The sequence below is a fragment of the Thermobia domestica genome, chromosome 13 (assembly GCF_964235325.1).
Source record: "Thermobia domestica chromosome 13, izTheDome1.hap1.1, whole genome shotgun sequence".
In the NCBI taxonomy this organism is placed as follows: Eukaryota; Metazoa; Arthropoda; class Insecta; order Zygentoma; family Lepismatidae; genus Thermobia; species Thermobia domestica.
This window is the reverse complement of record NC_137466.1, coordinates 43,305,091-43,329,673: the sequence shown is the minus strand read 5'-3', so window position 1 is coordinate 43,329,673 and position 24,583 is coordinate 43,305,091. Positions and strand designations below refer to the sequence as shown.

Sequence of the window (24,583 nt, the reverse complement as noted above, 5' to 3'; positions counted from 1 at the left end):
TAAATATTATTCGGTTTTGTTAGAATTTCCTAAGGTCATCGTCAAAGTGAAATAAAAACCATCCCAGGCTCAAACTCCATCTATATTAAAAATTTGATCGAGATAGGTCGGTTGGTTCAAGAGTTATTAAGTCACAAACGCAGCCAATCTAATTTTAATGTATTTCTGTATGTTCCCCCTTTCCCTCCGCCTTCCCGTCAAAGTGAAATGATAAAAATCATCCCAGGCGGTAACCTGATCTATCTGGCAAATTCGATCGAGATTGGTCTCTTGGTTCAAGAGTTATTAAGTTTTATTTATTTTTAGATATCTTCCACCCTCAAACACACACTTCATTATGCTGTCAAAGTGAATACAAAAGACATCCCAGTTTCGAACCTCATCTATGTTGAAAATTTGATCGAGATCGGTCGGGTGGCATAAGAGGTATGATGCCACAAACATAGTAATTTTCATTTTTATATATACAGATTTTCAAAGCACACGTTAGAATATTTTCTTGTCATTATTTTAATGCAATTATGTGTTATTACAAAATATATACATATAGCAATATATAGAGCATTCTACATCGAAGAAATCGTCGTGACGAGATTTTATACTGACGACATTTCTTCCCACGCAAGATTATGTCCCGCGTAGTTTAGACCAGGCGAGATTCTGTGTCCAGAGATCAGGACCGCGAGGTTTTGGCAGGCGAGATTTTGGGACGCGAGGTTTTCGCAAGGCGAGGTTTTGAGGTCCATTAACTTGGAACATCACCATCGCAAAATTCATTCTTTTATATATCATCGTTTTGCACCGATTTTGCACCGTTTTGCACCTTGATTGAAACATTTTGTACCCTCATCATTACTGAGAAATTCGAAATTCAAAATGGTGTTCCAAGTTAATGGTATTTCAGCCACTAACTCATTTTCAAGATTTAACAGTACCATCATCATCTCCTAGTTTTGCACCGTTTTGCACCCTCTTTCAAAAATGTTGTACCATCACCCTAACCGCGAAAATAACAATTGAAAAATCAAAATTCAAAATTCAAAATTTGCCACAAAAACGAAATTTAAGTTTTAACCTGCCATAAGGTAGAGCACGTTTTGCACCCTCAAAAAATACCAATATTTCATTCTGTACTCCCACAGTTACCCAGAAATTTAAAAATCAAAATGTCGAATTACCATTAACTTGGAACGCCACCAACTCGTTTTGAAGAATTAACAATATCAGCGTCATCTACGAGTTTTGCACCCTCACAAAATGTCGATATTTCATTTTGTACCCTCACAGTTACCAAGAAATTTAAACTTCAAAATGCCGAATTACCATTAACTTGGAACGCCACCAACTCATTTTGAAGAATTAAGAACACCAGCTTATTCTACAAGTTTTGCACATCGAAATAACTTCCAGCAAACAATCGGGTGTAAAAATGAGAGGGAACGCAAGTGGAAGCCGTTACCCCGCTTCCAAAAACTATCTATGGCGTTAAAAGTTAATGACAATATCTATGGCATTCTCTACTTCCTTAAAAAAAAAAAAAAAAAAAAAAAAAAATGGCAAAAATAGGCACAGGGAACAGCGAGACCTCATGCGTCCCCTTCCTTTACAGATCCACTTTTATCTAATAATAAAATAATGTACTTTATCAGTATACTTAGTCATATTTTAACGTAATTAGTTGAACTATCTTGTAACATAACATCTGCGTATTAGTACAATTTATTTAATTATTCATTACTAAACTATCCTTTTGCTAAAATAAGTTGTTTTACTGTGAACAAAATGTGATTTGTGGCATGTTGAATTTGAATTCCTCGTTAACTGTGAAGACACAAAACGAATTATCGGCATTTTCTGACGGAGCAGGACTCATATGAAACGCTTATCTTATTTCTTCAAAATGAGTTCGTGGTGTTTCAAGTTAATGATAATTGTGCACTTTAAATTGAAAATTTCTCATTAACTGTGAGGGTACAAAATGAAATATCGACAGTTTCAGAGAATATAAAACTCGTAGAAGACGCCAGTGTTCTTAGTTCTGCAATACGAATGGGTAGCATTCCAAATTAATGATTATTCGGCATTTTAAACTTTACATTTCTCATTATCCACATTTTCTGAAAATGCTAAAGCGGTAGAAGACTCTAAAATGTTGTTATTTCTTCGAAAGGTGTTGCTGGCTTTCCAGGTTAATGTTATTTCGGCATTTGGAATTTGGAATTTTTTATTAACAGTGAGGTTACAAAATGAAATATCGACATTTTCTGTGCGAGCAAAACTTGTAGAAAACGCTGATATTCTTGGTTCTTCAATACGAATTGGTGGCGTTCCAAGTTAATGGAAATTCAGCATTTTGAATTAGGAATTTCTCATTAACGGCGAGGGTACATAATGAAATATCGACATTTTCGGAGGGTGCAAAACTCGTAGAAGACGCTGGAGTCCTTAATTCTTCAGTACAAAATAGTGGCGTTTTAAGTTAATGATAATTCTGCATTTTGAATTAGGAATTTCTCATTAACGGTGAGGGTACCAAATGAAATATTGACATTTTCTGCGGGTGCAAAACTCGTAGAAGACACTGGTGCTCCTAATTGTTCAGTGCAAAATAGTGGCGTTCCAAGTTAATGGTAATTCGGCAATTTGAATTCGGAATTTCTCATTAACGGCGAGGGTATAAAATGAAATATCGACATTTTCTGAGGATGCAAAACTTGTAGAAGACGCTGCTGTTCTTAATTCTTCAGGACAAAATAGTGGCGTTCCAAGTTAATGGAATTCGGCATTTTTAATTTTAAATTTCTCGGTAACTGTGAAAGTACAAAATGAAATATTGGTATTTTTGGAAGGTGCAAAACTTACTCTATCTTATGGCAGGTTGAAACTTAAATTTTGCTTTTGTGGCAAATTTCGAATTTTTAATTTTTAATTTTGAAATGTTATTTTCTCGGTTAGGGTGATGTTACAAAATTTTTGAAAGAGGGTGCAAAACGGTGCAAAACTACTAGATGATGATGGTATTATTAAATCTTGGTAATGAGTTAGTGGCTGAAATACCATTAACTTGGAACACCATTTCGAATTTTGAATTTCTCAGTAATGGTGAGGATACAAAAATTTTTAATCAAGATGTAAAACGGTGCAAAATGGGTGCAAAACGATGAAATATAAAAGAATGAATTTTGGGATGGTGGCGTTCCAAGTTAATGGAGCTGAGGTTTTGGCCTGGCGAGATTTTGTCCCTCGAGGTATTTGGGCGGCAAGGTTTGGCCAGGCGAGGTTTCGTCCCGGCGAGATTTTGGGCCGCGAGGTTTTGTACCCAAACCAGCTCATTTATGTCTTTAGTTAAATCTGTATAAATTTATAATTTCCATAACCAGTCATTGTTGTGTAACTCAGCTCGAGGACGATTTGTTTCATTCAAGAAAATTTTGATTATTGTTCGGAGCTCAAAAAAAACTTTGTTAGAAGTTTTCTGCAGCTAAACTAGCGTACTGGAGTATAATATGGTAAGTCATTTTCTCCAATGTCTTCAATAAACTCCCTGAATTGACGATGATTGAGTGCATGTGATCTGATATAAGTAACGGTGATATAACTTTTTTTAAATTTCTTACATATCCAAGCATTTTCTGCACAAAGACCGTTGATGAATGATGCAATGAAAAAAAAAAGGTTTTGAACCACCGTCATTTTCTATGACTTTGATACCAGAGTAACGATACCTTTATTTTCTCTACACATGTTTTTGCCACCATAAATAGTGATACACTTTAATTTTCTCCATTGAAGATTGCTTTTCTGGACAGCATTTTCAACTTCTTTAAACATATCTTTTCCAATGGTGTGCCTTGAACATTGTGTATATCAAGAAGTTTGTAAATACACTTCGTAAATACACTCATATACACTTTGTAAATTTTATCTTTCCCTCGAATAAAAAGATAACACCTGAGCAGTAGGAGATTCTGCTGACTCATCCAGGGCTAAACGAAACCACTCTAAGTGTCGATTTTTGTCAGACAATTGAGTTAATATATTTCCTGTAATATCATTACTCTTCGAGCCATAAAGTTTGCTAACAAACTGATGTTTTTGTTTTAAATGTAAATCAACCTTTTCTGAACACACTTCTTCTGCTACTACAATCATGCAGTTCTTGATTATCTCGCCGCCAGTAAATAGTTTTCCATGTTTAACTATTGAATGAGCCATGTTGAAACTAGCACGAGTTGCTGCTTCTTGTTCAGCATTTACTTTCCTAAACAACAGTTGCTGAGATTGCAGCCCGCTTTTCAAGGATTTATATTTTTCTAACCGTAGGCTTCCTGTAAATTTGGAGTAATTCTGAGAATGTTTAGTCTTATAATGACGTTTTATATTGTATTCTTTGAGGACTGATATGCTTAATTGCAAATTATACACACATTACCTCATTTTTATTACTTGACTCAATCACGAAATATTGGTGTCCCCGTTGTTCTTTAAATGTTCTACATTCACTACCTATCTTTCATTTCTTTTCCGTATTTCGTTTCCAATATAAATTCACACAAAAGGCACGTAACTTCAAATCAAAGTAATACTAATTAATACCATTACAAACTGGAATTCGAAATAAATAGAACGCACTTGTTTTTCTACTCAATTAAACACACTGTATTCTCACTAAGAAATTATAGTCACAAAATACAATGGTCGCACTATATTTCTCTTTTCAGATCCCACTTGTCAGTCCGAACTTAAAATTTGGTACTGCCCAACTCTCGGTTATCTTCATATTTACAACACGTGTCCTTAGTGAGTAGTACATACTCGAAAACACTTGACAGCACTAGAATCTTCCAGACAAGGTATCACGCAGCAGAACGTTTCCAGAACATGCTCTAGTTCTGTTATTCGCTACAAGATGGCGCTGTATATTTTGACTAGCCAAGCATAATTGAAGTTTTGCGTAACAAAATCCACAAAATGGCGCTGGTGCTATAGTATGTTGGTATTCTGAGCTAGCTAGAGCTTGGTTCTTGGGACAGAGTATAGAAGTCAATGTGGCCCTTAGGCTAAAAAATTTGGAGACTCATGGTCTATAGTAGTAGTCGATCATAGTTTACATAGTAGGTGAAACAGTTGTGTTCGCATAAGAGTTAATTATTTAGGTAACTTAAGGTGGTAATTAGTAACGAAATGCAGGAGCAGGCACTAAGCAAGAAGCAAGGGAGCTTGTGTGATTTGAAGCTGTCGGCGAAGGAACACATTATTTTAGGTCGCATTATTTGTAGATACCAGTCTATTGTCCATGTTGCAGGTACCTCCTCATCCCTACCTCGTCCGAAGTCGGAGTCGTTTATGGAACTAGAAGAGTCGCGACGGGAGCTGGCTGATAGATGATTACTGATTGGCGAATGACCGGCAGCTGATTGCCCACCACAGGGTGACTGAGCTGATTTATGAATTTACTAGTGTATAACTGAATGATGCAAGAAACATTCTTTTCTGGCAAAGCCCAAGTGCGTACACTCTGACGAGGCAAAGCCCAAGTCTGCAACGCTGCTGTCCTCGAACTTTAAAATTAGTGCGATTATTTTAAGGGACAATAGATATCGAAAGTATCCATTCTTTTTGCTATGTGCCCTGACAAGACTTGCCTGAATGTTTGATTGACATGTATACGCATGATATAGATCGTACTTCATCCTGAAATTCATCCTGAAAAACTTGACCTTTCGAAATAAATTCCGACCCCTGACCTCAGGTTCTATCCCACTTCACCTGACCTCAGCTTCTATTCCGCTTCACCTGATCTCAGGTTCTATCCCATTTCACCTGACCTCAGGTTCTATAACACCTCACCTGACCGCAGGTTCTATCCCGCTTTACCTGACCTCAGGTTCTATCCCGCTTCAAAGTTCTGGATTCAGAGAATTTGTCCTGTAGTGGACCCAACTCCAACACTGCTTCTATTACCACCAATACAGTATCTAGGCTTCTGTTCTGTGTTCTACCTTTGGGACTCTGCACTGTTACCAGATGTTAGGATCTAGACGTATTTTCCCAACTTGCTGGATTTGAATCATCTACACCCTGGATTTTAATCTCCCTAACGTGATTAGTCTCCCTTTCTTGTTCTTTGACCTCAGATGTCATGGTAGGTAGCCAAGCAGCCAGAAAACAACATATCTGACTTCCTGCATCTGGAAACTAGACAGCGGCCTTTGCCCTGGCCTGGGTGCTGATAGATTTGTGAGGCATTGCTCAACCAACCTTTCTCTATTTCTATTTTCTGCTTTGGAAAAATAGGAAAAGATTAACCCCTGAGTGAAAGCACCAGATGATGTACGGATGAAAAAGTATGTAAATATTTTGCTCACATTTCCAAACCGTTGTCTTTAAGATGAACAAACTTCGACCCGAATATGTTAAATACCGATAAGTTAGAAGTTATGCCATGTCAAACATTACACTGCAAAAGACACTACAACGTAATGATATCGGAAGCGTGTGAAGAAGAAGAGATCAGGTAGATAGGTCGCCACTGATGGGTTAATCTCATTCTCTCCACAATGAACTACAAATAACAACTATTTGACAAAATATTGTTAAGGTTTGGTCAAAAAGGGAACTTATTGCCCGGTGTAGTTAACATACGGTAGGGATGTTAACTAAGGCAATTAAATCTTGACGAAATAATTTTATTTATTTAGTATGGAATCGATCTATTTCTTCTTTCTGCTTAGTGAACGGCCAGGATTAACATCTTATCCTATCACCGGATGCAAAGGACTCCTGTTGAACTCAAAGGTTTCAAAAAAGTGATGTCCACATACAGTGCAAGCAACATTCTGAAATTAATTCAGGGGAGCTTAGGTAAGAGTTCTGTCCTCCACAGGAATCAAACCCCCCTTAGATATTTCTAGTACACAATTTAAGAAACAGTAGTATTTCCAGAGAAAGGTCTCTTGTCCCGTCCTCTTGAAGGGTTCATGTATTGAACAGTTGAAAATTCTGAAGCTTCCAATAGCAACGTTTCTTAAAAATCGCGATGTTCAGGCATCACGCCAAAAATACTGAAAGCATTTTATCGTTTTTTTAAAAACGAAAATAGACCTTAAATCTGGAAATTATTTAGGCATATCATTGAAGTAGTGCAATTGTCATAACAGGTGATAATTTTACCACTGAAATTCCCGTTGAAATACTATGAGAAATTTTCTAAAATGAGAATTTCAACAGATGACACTACGCCAGGTTGCAGCAACAACAAAAATATATCGCATGAGGCGAAAACTCCTCACTATATCACTTGGACAGTTCTTTTTATAAATTTCATCTCAAAGAGATGGAGAAAAAGAATATTTAAAGATTATTGTGTTTTATGTTATTTAACATAAAAGGATGGGATTCGGTATATGGAGAATTTTAACCTCAGACAACAGGAGCATGACATTCATTTGCACGAATCAAACATGGAAGACACAGAGCAGAAAAACAGGATGCATAGAGAGAACAGGACGAGAAATATTTGCCCTCACTAATACATGAAGGCGTTTCCTAGTTGGTGTTTCATATTTAAGGAAAAGTGTAGTGGATTGTGAATTACATATTTCAACAACTTCTCATCTTTTATTTGATTTTTCCGTGAAAAATCAAAGACGCGATATACGTCATACGAGTTCAGTCGAACTCATCCGATAGGGACCGATGGGAGATCTAGACCTGCTATGAACGAGTATCAAATATTAGGTTGTGTAGATTTGTGGTTTCCGAGTTATGGACGATTGAATTTTGCGTCATACGCTTTTTTAAACCAAAAATTCATACACTGAACTCATCCGCTCGGAAACAAATTTTGGATGGTTGTAGAAATTCATCTATTATATGCCGTAATTGTATGAAATATTTCGTTGTGCAGGCTCGTAGTTCTCGAGTTGTGTCATCAAATTTTGCGTCATATTTTCAAACACACACACACACACACACACACACACACATATATATATATATATATATATATATATATATATATATATAGGGTGTTGCAAAATAACTGCTAAACCTCGTGAGAGGTGATTCCTGCCATCGAGACAAAAAAAAAAAAAAAAGAAGAAGTCTGCTTGAGCTTTCGGAAATCGAACATAGTTTCGGATCTACATGGTGCTGAAAGCGTGGGAAAATGACTTTCAGACGACAATATTGCGGAAACTATCCAACGTACAGAGCGCGGGAAAAAATCAACATAAAACTTCATATTTGTTCTATTGAAATAAGCATGTGGCAGAACCCTACAATTCACACGCAAAGGATTCTCGGATAATCTGCTAATGAAAGCTTAATCTAAATATATATTAGTAGGTAGGGTTCCCACATAGTTGTTGCAGCATTCTTGGTATGCAACTTTGCACAGCATCTTCCATTGGCTTATGTTATTATTGACTAATTGGCAATGCCTTTCAAATTCTTGATGCTATTCTTTACATTTCTGTCGCTTTGAACTCACGTTTACTGGAGTACATTTCTGGATAGTTTTCATTCCGTGTTTTCACACTTGTGAAACACCCTGTTTCATGTGTTGTAGATCATTTTGCTAGAAATTTACTACCCTTAATACTCAGAACGGCACTATTGGCCATAATCTGTACCTGAAGATTATGCAACCACAACCAACGGCATGCAAGTGTCGTCCATTTTCTATTTGTTTAAGATGTCGACTTAATACACACATATAATTATTACAATGTGGAAATAATATCCATTTAGACCAAGCCTTCATTGACAGATTATCCGAGAATCCTTTGGGGAATCCCTTACGCGTGCATTGTAGTTTCTGCCACATGCAAATTTCAATAGAGCAGGTATGATGTTTTATGTTCATTTTTACCCGCGCTCTGTAAGTTGGATAGCCTCCGTAATATCGGCATCTGAAAGTCATTTTCCCTACGCTTTCGGCACCTTGTAAGTCCAAAACTATGTTCGATTGCTGAAACTTCAAGAGAACCTTTTTTCTTGTCTCAGTGGCAGAAATCACCTCCCTCAAGTTTTAACAATAGTTTTGCAACACTCTGTATACGTAAATGATGCGATCGGAATCAAATTTGTCATTATGGTAGATCTTGACCCGTTATATAAGCATATGGATGAAAATATTATGTGTTGGAGACGTGCGATGCGAAATTCCTTGAGATTCCATTGGTATCCTACAAAAGTACTATTAAACATAATTTTACATATCAGATCGTCTAAAGGCTATTGTTCTTGCACACGAGATGGCGCTAATGTCTCAAATCTAATGGTATATAAGTCGCAGCGGGTCAGACCTAACGTCATTTGACAGCTGATAGTTGAAGATAATTTTGCGTTATATTTTCGAAAGCAAAAACCCATCCATGGTACTTATTCGATCGGGATGAAACTTGGTATCGTGCTATGATCTCATCTACTATATATATATATATATATATATATATATATATATATATATATATATATATATATATATATATATATATATATATATATATATATATATATATATATATATAACATGTGAAATATTGTCCTAAGGCTCATGGTTCTCCAGTTATGGGTCGTGAAGTTTTGCGTCATATGTTTTGACAACAAAAGTCCCATATAGCAAACTCATCTCATCGGGATCAAATTTTGGGTCATTTATTCCAAAACAGAAACCCATACACGGAACTCACTCCATCAGGATCAAACTTGACCTTGTGGTAGAACAGTGATGGCCAACTAAGGGGCCGCATCATAGAAATTGCTGTGTGGCGAGGGCCGCAACTTCATATGATGCTTCACTTTATGTTCATAGCATAAACTAATGACACCCTAGCCCAGAAATCGTCAAATTTACGAATGTTTACTATTAAAACATCGATAATCAAAGCATCGACATTCAAAACACAGACAACGAAACATCAACACTCAAAACACCGATACAGCGAAAATCATATTTCTAAGAGATTATAACCTAACCTTTTATATCTAAACTTGCCTAAACAACATTTTTGACGTGTCGGTGTTTTGTTGTCTGTTTTGAGTGTCGGTGTATTGGCCGCAGCCCCAAATTTACATGATTCAAGAATTTTCTCAGAGAATATTAGTTGAAGAAAGATAATATTTAGCCTATTCCAAATAATAACACGATACTCAAATTTTGAAGGAGTTAGATTTCAACTAGCTTTTTGCCTAAATCTTTATGTACGTAATAAAATATATAAAAATGTTATCCCTTATCTTTCCGATCTGTTTATTGGTGTGTGAAATATTATGTTGGACAGGCCTTGGGTTCCAAGAGTCATGCACAATCGAATTTCTAAATCATTGAGTACAGCAAAAACAAAATAATTACCGTTTAGTCAGTCTTTTACAGAAAAAATAAAAATCTGAGGAAAGACGATTTTTTTACGACTACGCGCCTTTCATTTATCTATTTCCTTAATCATAATAATTGTATTGTGGTTAAATCATTAATCTTAACTTATTTCTTACAAATTATGGATTGTACTGTATGTAGTTCTCTGTGCTCAAATATCTTTTCCCTCTTTTCCCCTTTTCCATTTCGTTGATTTTCAACCTATCTCTAAGGTTAGTATCATCTTTACGCATTTCACATTCAGCAGGTCATAACATGATCCTGTTATACAGATGTAGATTACTGGCATCAGGTCAGACATATACAAGTAACACACTGCAATGTAAACCAGGTCTCAAGAGAGATATTCGCTGCTAATAAAGGGCAAAGTTCGTATAAAGACAAAGGGAATACACGTCTGCTCACGTAGTCTAACTTCCGTCTCGCCTGCTGACCTACAGTCAATTTATATCCCAACCTCGATCTAATCTTGCATATATGTTGAATGAGAATTCCCATTTTTCCTTGTCTTCACGAAAGAGAGAGGGTTATTGTTTTAGATGCAATTATATTTTTTTCAGTTTCTATTACTTTTGTTTTTCTAAACAGCTTTTATGAAACTTGTATGAACGTCATATGTCCTTCGGGGTCATAACCTGTAATCAATTTTCACCTATTTTCCTTTGTTTGATAGATTTGAAATTTTGAACAAATATGTCGATAGGAAATCAATAAAATAAATCTGTAACAGTGCAACAGCATAAATATGTTCAAATAAAATTGAAATGGAGTACAATACAAAATCAAAGATTGTAGACGTATTTATATATCACAGGACAAACTTGTTAAGGCATAGAATAACCTTAAAAAATCATTCTGAAGTATGTCATCTAGGGTGTGGGTCAAAGTTCTAATACAACTCAGTTGTGATATTTCTAACGCATAGACGATGATCCTACAAATTTAGTGCTATAATTATTATTTGCATCGTTAATCTTTATTCATAATGAAAATGTAACAATTTTTATAACACATTTACTCTACTAGACTTGAAACTTTCTGCGCTCGTATTCCAGTACAGTGTTCGAAGGTTTCCTTCTGAAAATTTCCCTCAACTGACACAAAATTTTCCCTTTTCTTATTAAATTTTCCTTATTTTATTGAGTGTCCAATTCCCAGGGCCGGATTTCCCAATAGGCCCGGTAGGCCCGGGCCTATGGGCGCAAGCTCCCAGGGGGCGCACGGCCGAGAGAAAAAAAATAAAAATATCTAGAAATAAAAATAAATAGCCATAACAACATATTTTTGAATTGATTTTAAAAAATCAGGCTAATAAAGCATTCTGATTTTGAAGTTCATTGGAACAAATAATTGTTGGTAAAGTTGTTAATACATTAACGGTATTTTGATAAGCCCAGAACCAAGTAAATTCCTCAAAATCTTGCAATGATAAAATTGCATCGTGGAGTGGTGTTTAAGCAATTAACATATAGGCCTGATATAATTTTTTAATAAAGGTTTTTAGGAAAGTAACTTTAACCAGACTAGGAAGCGGAAAAAATATTGGGCCTAGGGGCGCCAAAATGCTAAATCGGGCCCTGCCAATTCCTATGACAGAAGCTATGTGATAAGATTAATAAAGGAAGTGTCAACCACATTTGTTTTACTCATTTATTTGTTGCTTCTATTTCTTTTACCTTTTCCTTCACTTTTTGAAAAAAAAATACACCCAGACAAGAATAGGTACATTTTATGCTATTTCGAAAAGACACACATATACACTATTGACATTGTATTGGTTCATTTCTGAAGAACAAAGATAAGTTTAAACATTTACATTGGTTGGTTAACTAGTCTACGCGAGAATTTCCCAGGATTTTCACGTTATAACGAAAAAATCCCTTTTTCCCTTTTAGTTAAATTTATCTACATTTCTCTCAAACTACGAACATTGTTCCAGTGTGTGCACGTTGTGAATACTAAAATCATTAAATCTCTCTCTCTCTCTCACACACACACACACACATACACACACACACATACAAAAACACATACAATTGCTTGTACTCAAGAATAGTCTGGACATTGCTAGATCGAACCATTGTTAAGGTTTGCAGTACCGAAAATAGTCGGTAAAGAGAACAATAGTTCTGTGTGGTTGGTGGTCATATGTTAACGAAACTTGAACAGCATTCTTGGACAAAGATCCAAGTGACCCATGAGATAAATGTATTTCGGAGTCTTAAAGGGGTGTAGGAAGTATTGTTGTGAACGTGCACTACATTCTTGAAAGTTGCACGATGGATGAAGGCGTTTGCTCAAGTCGAGGGGAGATTGGACCCGTATCGGTCGTCCTTCCGTTGCAATTAAGCAAGTGCAATCAGGGCCGGCCTTAAGCCGATTGCTCCCGATCGGGCCCCGCAGAAGTGCTGTCTACTCTACTCTTCAGTGCTGTTTTGACAGCATATTAGGCCCCAGAACAAACAAGTGTGTTGTAGTATCTATGACTAAATTTTGCTCCTAATATATGTAATTAATATATGCTATTCTGCTTGCTGGGCCCCTGGTCAAGTGGCTATGGTACCGTTAAGATGGCTCTGCTACTCTCGGTTGTCAAGCACACACAACATATTGCAATAGAGATACACCCATGGACTCCACAAGAGAGGGTATAGCCTCTCCCTAACAAGTAAATGAATAGTTTGTATTAAGTTTCCAAGCATAAGCAACTATTTTCTGAATTTAATGCTGCAGTAGTTTCTTTATTTTTTTTTAACGTTTACAACTTCTGTTGTAAAAATAGGTATGTCCAGGGAGTATTCTGCACACCCCAACACCCACAACACTCCCCCACATTTCCTTACAAACACCCCTGGGATTAAAAATATGGTTTTCTTTGAGTTTGTGTAAAAATGTATATCATTATTCTTGGTGCACACCTTCTTTTATTTTGTACACCTCACTAAGTAAAAGTTCCTGGCGTTCTTACTGATTATGTCATATGATACTACCGTGAATACTGAGATGGTATCAAATAAATCAGCTTCAGTGCGACTTCTTTGTATATCCTTTCTCTTGTTATAGCTATATATGTCTATTACAAATACAAAACCAGAGGACAAACTTCCGAAAAATCCCGTGGATGTATTTTTTTAAAAATCAAGTCAGGAAAACAGAATGTAAACTAGTGTGTACTGAATGGGTGGCTGCTTATGAAGGTTTGTCTTCTAACTCGAATAATCGAATGGAAAATAAGTCATTCATCTTCCATCAGTTCCTTGTGATTGTCTCATCACCAGCGGCTCAAATCTGTCTTCAACTTTGGGGGAACAAGTAAGATAGTTTCTTTTTCTTTCTTTCTTTCTTTTTCTTTTCTTTCTTTCTTTCTTTCTTTTCTTTTTTTTTTGTTAAGCGATGCTCAAAATATTTGCGAAGTTGAAAAACAATCCGGTGGAGGATCAGGGAGCAGAGTTGTCTTCAACATTTGAGGCTTATTCTGGGGAAATATCAATTTCATCTCACTTTCCTTTGTGGCAATCGGACACAAATCATCACATTTTTCCCAAAATGCACATTTCAAATCGGATTATTGAAGAGGACAGTCCCCTCAGGTCCAAGATTGGAGGGGACATGTCCCCCTCATCCTTCCGGGATTTGCGCCAGTGCTCATCACCATTTCATTTTGTGTGCAGTCGATAATGATTTCAAGCTGATTATAACTTTCATAAGTAGCTACCTACGATGTTCTCACTAGCGTACATTAGGTTTCCCTGACTTGAATTCTTTTCAAAAAGATACAGCTGTAAAACATCTTTGAACCAACGAATTCATATCAATGTCCATTTCATTATGTCTTACAAATATAACCTTATGGAAACATAGACTTAACAATTGTATTTCTCGTAAAATTGTAGCCCAATTTGATTCATTACATGACTCCCTTTCTACTTAAAAAAAAAAAAGTCGAGCGAGATATTAAACCAAGGATCTTATAAAGTAGAGGATCTGCCCTTACAACAAAATCTTGAAGCCATACGTCACAGTTTCGCCACCCCTACTCTGCCCACTCCGCCCAATAGGATCGCAATGTTTTGAGCCAAGAATCACGGCGGAAACGAAAGTAGCCAATCAGACGATGGCAGAAACGAGAGTAGCCAATCAGACGTGCCGATGCTCGGTGGACCAGAACTATGAAATTGTGGTACAGAATCTTCTTGAAAAATTGTGAGCCACAAGGGTGAAGTTTGTATTTTAAAATTCATTCACTGTGTGCGTGCATTTCTATTTGAGTTATTTCTCTGAAAAATTAGCTGCTATAGGCAATGAACAGGGTGAGCGTCTTCACCAGAACATTTTGTAGATGTAAAAACGTCATCTTCATCTACAAAAGCGAAACCATTCAATAACTATCTCTCTGGACAAAGTAATCTGAGAGCTAGACGTTCTGACCCCCTACGTGTGGTCGAACCAACACTTCTTGTCTTGTCTTGTCTTTTCTGAACAAAACTAAATTAATTGTTTGAATAAATCATTTCACAGCCACTAAAACAAGTAGTGTTAGGACTATGTCCTTTTCAGATATGATATACTAATATTGCTAGTTTTAGATTTTACAGAAATGTAGCTTCTATATGTTTAGTCTATTAACTTTCACGCACTATTTAAAGGCACATTTTGATTGCCATCCATTCTAACGGCAAAATCTCTTCATTAAACCTTCGAAATGATATGAAAATTATTTATTTATTTGACGTCCCAGGATTTGGTCATAGGAGATGGATGATTAATGAAAAGAAGTGATTATGAAATTAAATTTTCTAGGCTATCCCACCGGGAATAATCGGGCTCGATACTATGTACACCACAGGCGCAGACGCTAACCACTAGACCAGCAGGGAGCTCTCTCTCTCTCTCTCTCTCTCTCTCTATATATATATATATATATATATATATATATATATATATATATTATTGGTTCTACAGACCTTGGAAGTTAGTTGTAAACCTGGGGCCCCGCACCACCTAAGGCCGGCCCCGAGTGCAATTAGAGGGAGGTCTGCATGAAAATGGTCATCACTGGATTGAACAAACCTGATACTCAAACCAACTAAAATGTCGAGATAAAGTGAGGAGATACGATCTATTCTTGGGACGCTGAATTGATTGCAACAAACAGCTACTCGATATATTTTACCATTTTTGCTCTATGAATATCAATATTGAAACCGGAAGTAGGGGTCTACTAGTAAATTTCAACTACTTCTGGTTTCCACAGAGTGTTGTGGGTGGTGATGATATGTTCTGTTAATACGTTGAATCGATTGCAAAAAAAAATCTCATATCACTATTTGTTACGTTGCTGTTCTATAGCGATAAACGTTGAACCTAAAATGGTTAATTTTCACCACTTTTGGTTTAAATAGAGAGTTAACGGAGAAGGTGGAACCTATTCTTGGGATTCTGAGTCGATTGCAATAACCGTTTCTCGAAATCATTTATCGTTTTTGCTCTTCAGAAATCAGTATTGAAAACGAAAGAAGTAGTATAAACCAATCACTTCCAGTTTTGGTAGAGTGTTATGTATGACGACGATATGTTTCATGGAGGCGCAAAATTGATTGCAAAAAACCTTTGTCGCTATCTATTACCGTTTCTGTTGAACATCGAGAAAAGTTGAAACTGGAAATGTCTTCTTTAACACTGCAGTGGTCGCGCGTTCTACTATTGTAGAACAGGTGTTTTATTTTTAGAATCCTTAGCAATTGGCTTATGTACCTTTCTCCGAAAACCTTCTCTATTCGAGTTAATTTACAGCGCTCTTTCTTGCACCTGCTCAGATTTTTTCCATGATTTCATAAGTGTTCTACTATTGTAGATCGCGCGACTGTTGGCGTACAAGTTTGTTTCGTATTAGTGATTTATTTCGTTTTACATTTTCACGTTATTTATGTGGAATGCGTGTTTGTAATATTTTCTATATGAAATGTCAGTGCATGACAGAGAACAAGTGCGTCTTTAGTTAGAAGAGGCAGAAAGTGACTGTGAAAGTGCATTTGGGATTGAAGACATGTGGGAGCTCGAGGAAGATTTTAATGACGAAAAAGTTGAGTGCAGTGATCCTGAAGATGTACGAGGCACTATACCGGAAGAAGAAGAAGAAAACATACGAGTACATGGATCTTGCTGCACCACCTTCTCTCGATACAAGTGCGTTTTATATCGGTAGAGAGAAGATAGTAGAACCTTCTCGCTGGCGTGTAGATCCCATAATGTCAAGAAACTCACGAACTCGCAATTTGAATATAATACCAGCTTTTCATAGGCTTGGCCCACAAGGCATCTTTTTTATGCTTAATTGATGATGAATTGAAAAAAAAACGTATCTGGTGTTAATGCTCTTAATATAATTAGAGCAAATAAGAATAATAATGTCAGACGAAGGAATTTCCTCCATGATCTAGGTTTTGATCTAGGTTGATAACACCAGCTATAAGCCAACATTTAGCCGTGGAATCCTTGCCAAACGAGCTTCGATGCAGAGGAAGACTTTTGTTTGGCTTCAGTGAAGGTGTTCCATTACCACAAGACGGAGATTCTGGGTTTGGAAAATGTTTCCTTTGTGGCCATTCTCGCAACAAGTCAACAAGTAGAAAGTTTTGGAAAATGCCAGAGATGAGTGTGCATAGATCAGCAGAAAAGCGTGTGTGACGATTGCTTGGAGTAGGCAGTCATTCAAAAAGAGTACATCAAATCATTCTACCTGTACGATGTATAATAGAAAAAGATTTATGCTGTTATATGAACACTTATACCGAAATACTTGTTCGATTTTCAGTTCAACATTGTTATATATTAAATACGATATACCAAATGTTTATTTCTGTCACTGTTCTTGTATTAATCAAATAAAATAACTTTAAAATATTTTAAAACATGTATAATACTGTAACTAACATACCCAAGACCGAATATCGCTAAAAATCAAATCGCTATAGATAAATACTGATGTTCTACAATAGTAGAACGCGCGACCAGTCACGTAAAGGTGGAGAGCGCGACCAACGCAGTGTTAAACTACTTCCAGTTTGAATAATTGATGTGTTAAAAAACGCGTCTCGATATCTTACATTTTTTTATCTGTATAGAAATCAGTATTAAAATCGGAAGTAATAAATTTGAACCACTTCCGATTTTAGTAGAATGTTGCAGATAGTCTTGGTATGTTGTCTTCAGGCACTGAATCGCTAACAGAAAACGGCTTCTCGTTATCTGCTACCGTTTTTATTCTAGGCAATAAACGGTGAAACCGGAAACTGCTAATTTGAACCATTTCCAGAGAAGTGGAATCTATTCGTTGGACGTTGAATCGATTGCAACAAACCGCTTCTAGACATCTCTTACCGTTTTCGTTCTAATTAGAGATGCAAAAAAGCCGGCTTTTTTGAATCGATGGTTTTTTGCACATAAAATACCTGCTTTTTTGAAAAAAAAAAAAAAAGAGAATTTTGGAAAATTTGGCTAGTAGAAGTACTGGAGAAGATGCAGGGGTCAAAGGTCATGGAAAATTCCAGGGGGTCAAAGGTCATGGAACATACCAGAAGGGTCATCGTAGATCATGGCTATGGAGAAGGGATGACGTAATCAGTTGGTGTGTTGGAGAAGATGCAGTTCTGACTATGACTTGTGGGTGACATCATCATTGATGACTCATGTTCTAGAAGGAAATAGGAGATAAGATAAACCTATATATATATTCAGGAAGGCATGAGGAAAAAGTGAAGAGAGTATCAGTGCAGGAGAGAGCATCGTGGATACGAGAGTATTGCTGTTTCAGTGAACGTGATAGAAATTGTAGTATTTGAAGATGAAGTCCATCAAGCGCAAGTTTGAGGAGCAGCAGCAGCAGCAGAAGGATCAGCAAAATAAGAAGTTTAAGCAGCAGAAAAACAAGAGAGAGGAAAAAGAAGAAATGAATAATTTGTGTTTGCAAGAAGAGGAGAATAAGGGTGAAAGGAAACAGCAACATATTGGTGAAACATCGTATATGTTATGCAAGTCAGCGTTCAAACATTTGACAGTTGGATTGGATCCTGAAAGGAACTTTGAAGCAATAGTGCGGATCATGAGAGCCAATGAAGATGGAGTGTATGGTGTTTCATTGTCAAAGGATGATTGGTACTTGTTGATGCATCACAAGGAGCGAATTAGTGATTATTTGACAAGTGTGAGTAAGGATGAATATGAGGAAGAGTTGACAATCCTAAGATTAAGTGAGTATGCAGTTCAATTTGGTAAATCATTTGGGAAGAAATCCATTTATTTTTCTCCGAAGGATAGTTTGGATAAATTTTTGATTGTGTTAACGGATTGGACTTGGGGAGGAATAGTAAGAATGGAAAAGTGTGTAGATACTGTGTTGTGTTATGCGGATAAGTATAGTGATGTTGCTAGGGAACATTATGAGAATATTGTGAGCAAAAGTGTAGCAAGAGCTAAGAAAGACGATAAAGTGGTACAGTGTAAGAAAGACGATAAACGTGTAAGAAGTATGTTGAGAAAAATTGTAATGAATATGTGTAATGAAGAATCGCGTAATGATGATGATAACGATGATGATAATGATGCATATGGAACAATGATAAAATGGGAAGTGAATTGTATTTGTGTGGAGAATATGGTTTCAAAAGTATTAGATGAATTGTAAGTGAAAACCTTTATTGTTTGTACATGTATTATATTTCATTAATAAAACAGTTGAAATATATTTTATGCATTTTATTTCAAAGATTGAAATAACCCTTTTTTAACCTTAGAAAAATAAAATGATCTTTTATTATTATTATTATCATCATAAGAAAAGATCATTTTATTTTTTGAAGTTTGAATAGGTGATGAAATAATTGATAATTAAAACACTTTCTTTAAATGTTTATAATGAGGTTTATTTGTGCAGAAAATTATATTTACAATATATATATATACAGTACATAGGAAAGTGATATTTATAAAACTTTATAATGACAAGTTTTGAAGATGGTTTAATTTTGAGAGTGGTAACAAATTTAAAAATGCAATTATTCTCAACAATGTTTGATCATTTTGTTGCAAGTTTACATTTGAAAACAAATTTAAAAACAAAGAAAATGGAAATCGTCTTGACATATAAAAAAGAAATAAAATACAAAATAAACCACATAATGATGATTTTGAATGTTGAATAGCATACGTGTTTTTAGTCCATGAGATACAATTTCTCTGTAGAAAACACTTTACATTTTCACTTGGTTGATTTCCAAGGGAATCAAAATAAACACCAAAACCGCACTCACTAATATGTATAGCAGTCCAATGATAACCTGGTCCATCACTATTGTCTTTATTAACTATGATACCAGCAGGAAAATGCACAAACATAGGAAGATTATCGTTGGCAAAACTTCCAACATATTCAGATGCCATTAACGTATCACGCAGAATAGATTGTAGTAATTCAAAGTTATCCATTTATACACAGTATTTATCTACAAAACACTTGGTAAAGTATTGAGGTGTATCACTATTAGTAGCAATACTTGCAGCAGCACTAGTATTAGTAAATGATGAACAATCACATTCGTCAGTAGATTTCGTGGATGGATCAATAGAAACTGATAAAGATATATAATCTAAATGTTTTATAAATCGTGAAAGTGCATACACATGACGTACAGCACAACTTATTTTTGCTAAGCTATGGTAAGTATGCATACAAGATGTAATAGGGAGATGTGTAAGCAAAGATGGTTTCGGACATCCGTGATCTTCTAAATTTATAATTTTACGTGTGGTGAGATCAGAAAGAAATTTGGATTTTTCTGAGCCATAGGTGAACACAATGGATGCATGACTTACATATTTCTTTATGATGGAAGTGAGAAAGTTATAATCCACATCCCCTTCATCCCACGAGAGACCGTGAATATTACGGGTATACCACATATTTTCATCTTGAGCACATGGATCAAGTTCACTCCAAGCGTATGGTGCATTAAATATCCATGACTGAATACAGTTTGAATCAGGATTAATCACAGCGAATTCTTTAGGAATGAGAGTTCCATCGCTCTCTCGGAAACCGACAAAGTCAATAATAAGACGAATCATTTTTACGTGTGTGTAGTCTTTTGCAGTAAATTGAGGACTGACTGACTATTGTGTGTAGTCCGTAAGAACGTCTCTATTTTCATTAATTTGTATGAGCGAATCAAACTCAGCATAAATGATGCACGTGATAGATGACGTCAGAGCAGATGCGAAACCAATTTTAAGAGTGAGCGATGATTCATGAATCAAGTCCCAACTTCCGTTATTTTGATTAACGTTAGGAGAAAGATTAAATGCATATAAAGTATATCCTTTTAGGTAGTCCTCTCGTGATATAGCATTTCCTGTATCTTGGTAAAAAGTTCCCGTTCCAGAAAAGAGGGAATATTAGCATTGAACATATAACTTGTTTTGAAAATTTGGAGTTAAAGGTGTTATTGGTATACTTTTCGATCCTGCGAGGAGTTGAAGTTTATTAACGTTAAAAGTGTCAAAATAAAACGGGTTTAGTTCAAGTTTACCGTTATAAGCATCATTGGAGACAAATCCAAAGATCACTCGTTTTGGAAGTTTTCCAATAAAGATGTTGTCGAGATTATATGATGTCACATTTTGAGGTATAGTATGAGTTTTTGTTTCAACTCTTGTAATGGGGTACTTTAATGTAGATTTTTGTAATACTCGGTTGTGATAGAGACCAACTGTTGCACTAACAGTAACATGTCGAACAAATAATATAACATCAAGCAAACGTATTTTACAGGAAGAGTCAGCAGGTGCCATTAAGCAAAACGAATCTTTACTTCGATGTAATTTGACACGTACTCCAACTTTGTTGATTAGCAGTCTTGCCTGAGACATAATATCGGAGTGTAGCTTCCCAAACATGTCAAACGTAGCACTCCCTGCAGCATATGAGAATCGCTTTTTAAACCCTTTATTGTTATCATTGCAGTCATTAAATTTACCAGGGGTATCCTCATACCACAGAGCACTGGTTAAATGTGTAGATTTAGCTTCTTTAGTGTAATTTAAAAGCGTTTCTATATAAGCACGATAAGGATAAAATCCTCCAGCAGCAGCAGTTACTAGTGTGTTATTTAAAGAAACATCAACTTGCTGGAACATGGAATGTAGAAAATTGTTTAAGGGAGCTACAGTATCAGCTGTTTCAGAGAGTTTACTATTATCGGTTTTTGTAATATTACACAAAACATATAAGTAAATATGGGCAGGATCAATATAATTTGCACCATCACCAGGAATAGAGAATTCAATTGGACCATCGTCTCTAAGAGTTGATACAGGTCTGTATTCAACTATTGTAGAATCTTCAATACTTGTTTCGGTGGGAGGAACACTTTCTAGGTCTAATGCCGAATCGCAGCATGCATGACTGTTAGGATGTAGAAAAGCCATCTCCTTTATGGATCAAAAATATCACGGTTGTTTTTGCTAAGCTTTCTTTTTTTCAACTGAGGCGGATTTAAAGGAGGTCCAAACTTTATAGATATTTTACGTTTCCTTGTTTTCTTTTGTTGAGTAGGATGTTTTGCTTGTTTACGAAGACGTCGGCGAGATATTCTCTTCTTTTTGCCCCGTCCACTAAGAAGTTGTTGAATTTTGTTTTCTGCTTTTGCTTGCAAGTTTTCACCAGCTTCACGTAGTCGAGATTGCAGAGATGATTTTAAGGGTTTTTGTTGAATAACATCTCCAACTACTTGCATTCCTGTATGTAAGGCTTGTTTACCTAAAGCTTTTGCACCTTGTTTAAGTAATGGAACAGCTGCACGGAAAAGGCCACTAAAGAAACTACCTAACCCATGCCCACGTTGATATACAGGTCCACGAAAGTATGGAAGTTCTCCGAACCCATGAATTTGCATATGTTGTTTCCTTTTAGGCATGTTTATACTTTTAGAAAATGAAGTTTCACTGTCACTGTCCCGTATTGAAATGGTAATTTTTCACCCGCGTGATCCCTTAAGACTATTTCAATGGTATTGAAGTTGAACTTAGCCAATCGTAAGTAATGCAACGGATTAAATACAATAGATTGATTTCGACCGTATTGTGAATTGGAAATACTTGCTATTCGTAGTAACGGAGCTTTCGTGTCCCCTACAATTTGATGTTCAATAATATTAGTATAAATAAAAATTTGTTGGGGATATCCAATGTCAAGATGTGGATACTTTGTACCGTATGTTTGTTTAATAGCATTTTTATAGGGTTCCAGTCCAAGTTGCAAAGATAAAATGGGCGAAAATTTTATTTCCTTTAACGTAGAGTTATAAGTGAGATGAATGGAATTTCTTTTTGCATCTAATCGAATATGAAATAAATCAGTTAGACTATTAATTTTTTCTATTAGATTTTGAATTGTTGGGTAGTATCCAGGTGGAATTTTAATTTTACTCAACATAATTTTATTTCCATTTTCTAGTACTGACACTTGAATACTGTTTTGTCCATGAATTACATTGTAACATGTATTAGGAAAATGAATTTCTGCTAGACTAACTGTCCAGTTTTCATTAGAAATACTAGATGAAGATAATTTTAATTCAGTTTCTAATTTGTTCATAAAATGAGAAGGAGTATTTTGAGGGAAAACATTTAGTGAAGCATTAGATGATAGAGTTACGTAAAAGCTTTTATCATTACCCTCCACAATCATGATCAAAGATATTTTTGAAAATGTAATGTTATACTTGAAATTCCAAATTGAAATGGCAATAGCTTGCCGTGTTCGTCTCTTAAATCGACTTGAATAGTATCGAAATATCGTTTTTCAACCCGGATATACTGACGAGGATAAAATACAAATGATTTTATACGACCGTATTCATACTCAACAACACTAACTTTTCTTAGTAATCCACCGAATGGGGGTTGATGTTGAACAATATTTACACAAATGTTGACTTCATGTGGTATATGAAAGTCTAAATTACAAGGGTAAGGAGCTTCTAATTTAGTAAGTGTTGGTTGTGGAGAGTCGTTCGTTTGACTCGCGTTCACATGAATTGATGTGTATGTTTGTGGAATATGTGTAGTATAACCAAACACAGGAGCTAAATTAGGTGCCAATGATATTTTTACATTTTGTTCAGGAGTCACCATTCCTTGTATATAAAGTGAGTTAGTATATGGATTTACTTGAAACAAACTCGAAAGAGCTTCAGTACTTGCGAGAATATGAGAAATACTGGAATAAAATCCAAATGGAACTATATATTCACGTTTCACATTCTCACTAGTACGTTTATTATATATACTAGAGATAATTCTATTATCACCCGGAATAATATTATAAAAACTCCACACAATATGCAGCTCTGTTAGGGAGACTTCCCACGAACCATCCAATTCAATAGGTTCGTCTAATTTGGTGGTGTAACTTGCTACAGTATTATCTGTAAATATATTCATACTTGCATTGGAGGGAAGCGTTACATAAAATTCACGACGAATATCCATACCGAAACACATCAAACCACATACTAGAATTTCGTTTGAATATCAGACTCTTTTATCCATGAGTTACAAGATGAAGGATAACCTAACCACTTCACATACAGCTTCTTACCCCGCCTATGTAGAACTTTTTCAATGAGAAAGGTTCGATTCGGCGTCAGAAATATTTTTTGTAGTTCTTCTTCGTAGAAAATACCTTTGACATTTTCTCCATTCCAGTCTCGAAGATGGAAAGTAACGGGATTAGACGGAACTTTTTTTTGCAATTATAAATATTTCTTGTGTCCATTTCGGAAGATATCCCTTTTCAAGTTTATGTTTGTATTTACTGATACGTACATAATCTCCAACTTCTAACTTTGAGTGTTTGGGTTTTGATTTGGAATTTTGTTTATACAACGTTTTCCAAACCTGAAGGAGAGTATCTTCATTCACATCTACAGGACGCATTCGAATGCTACTATGATACGTGTGATTATATGCATTTACTATATGTGGTAAAACATAAATGTACTTGTAGGTTTGATTTGCTGAGAAATGTTTGTAAAGTTTTTCTTTTAACGTACGTATAAATCGTTCACATATAGCCGCCTTCAATTCCGATTCTATGCTGTAATGTTTAACGTTAAATTTTTTAAACACATCACGTACTTGAGA

General features: G+C 35.8%; 1 protein-coding gene across 1 annotated transcript; it reads right to left on the bottom strand.

Annotated features, from left to right (window-relative positions):
- Window positions 1-20,833: 20,833 nt before the first annotated feature.
- On the bottom strand, window positions 20,834-21,865 carry LOC145667584 (uncharacterized protein F54H12.2-like). Its single transcript, XM_081735051.1, has one exon. It carries the CDS (start codon window positions 21,863-21,865, stop codon window positions 20,834-20,836), a length of 1,032 nt encoding a protein of 343 aa, XP_081591177.1.
- Between the last annotated feature and the right edge of the window lie 2,718 nt (window positions 21,866-24,583).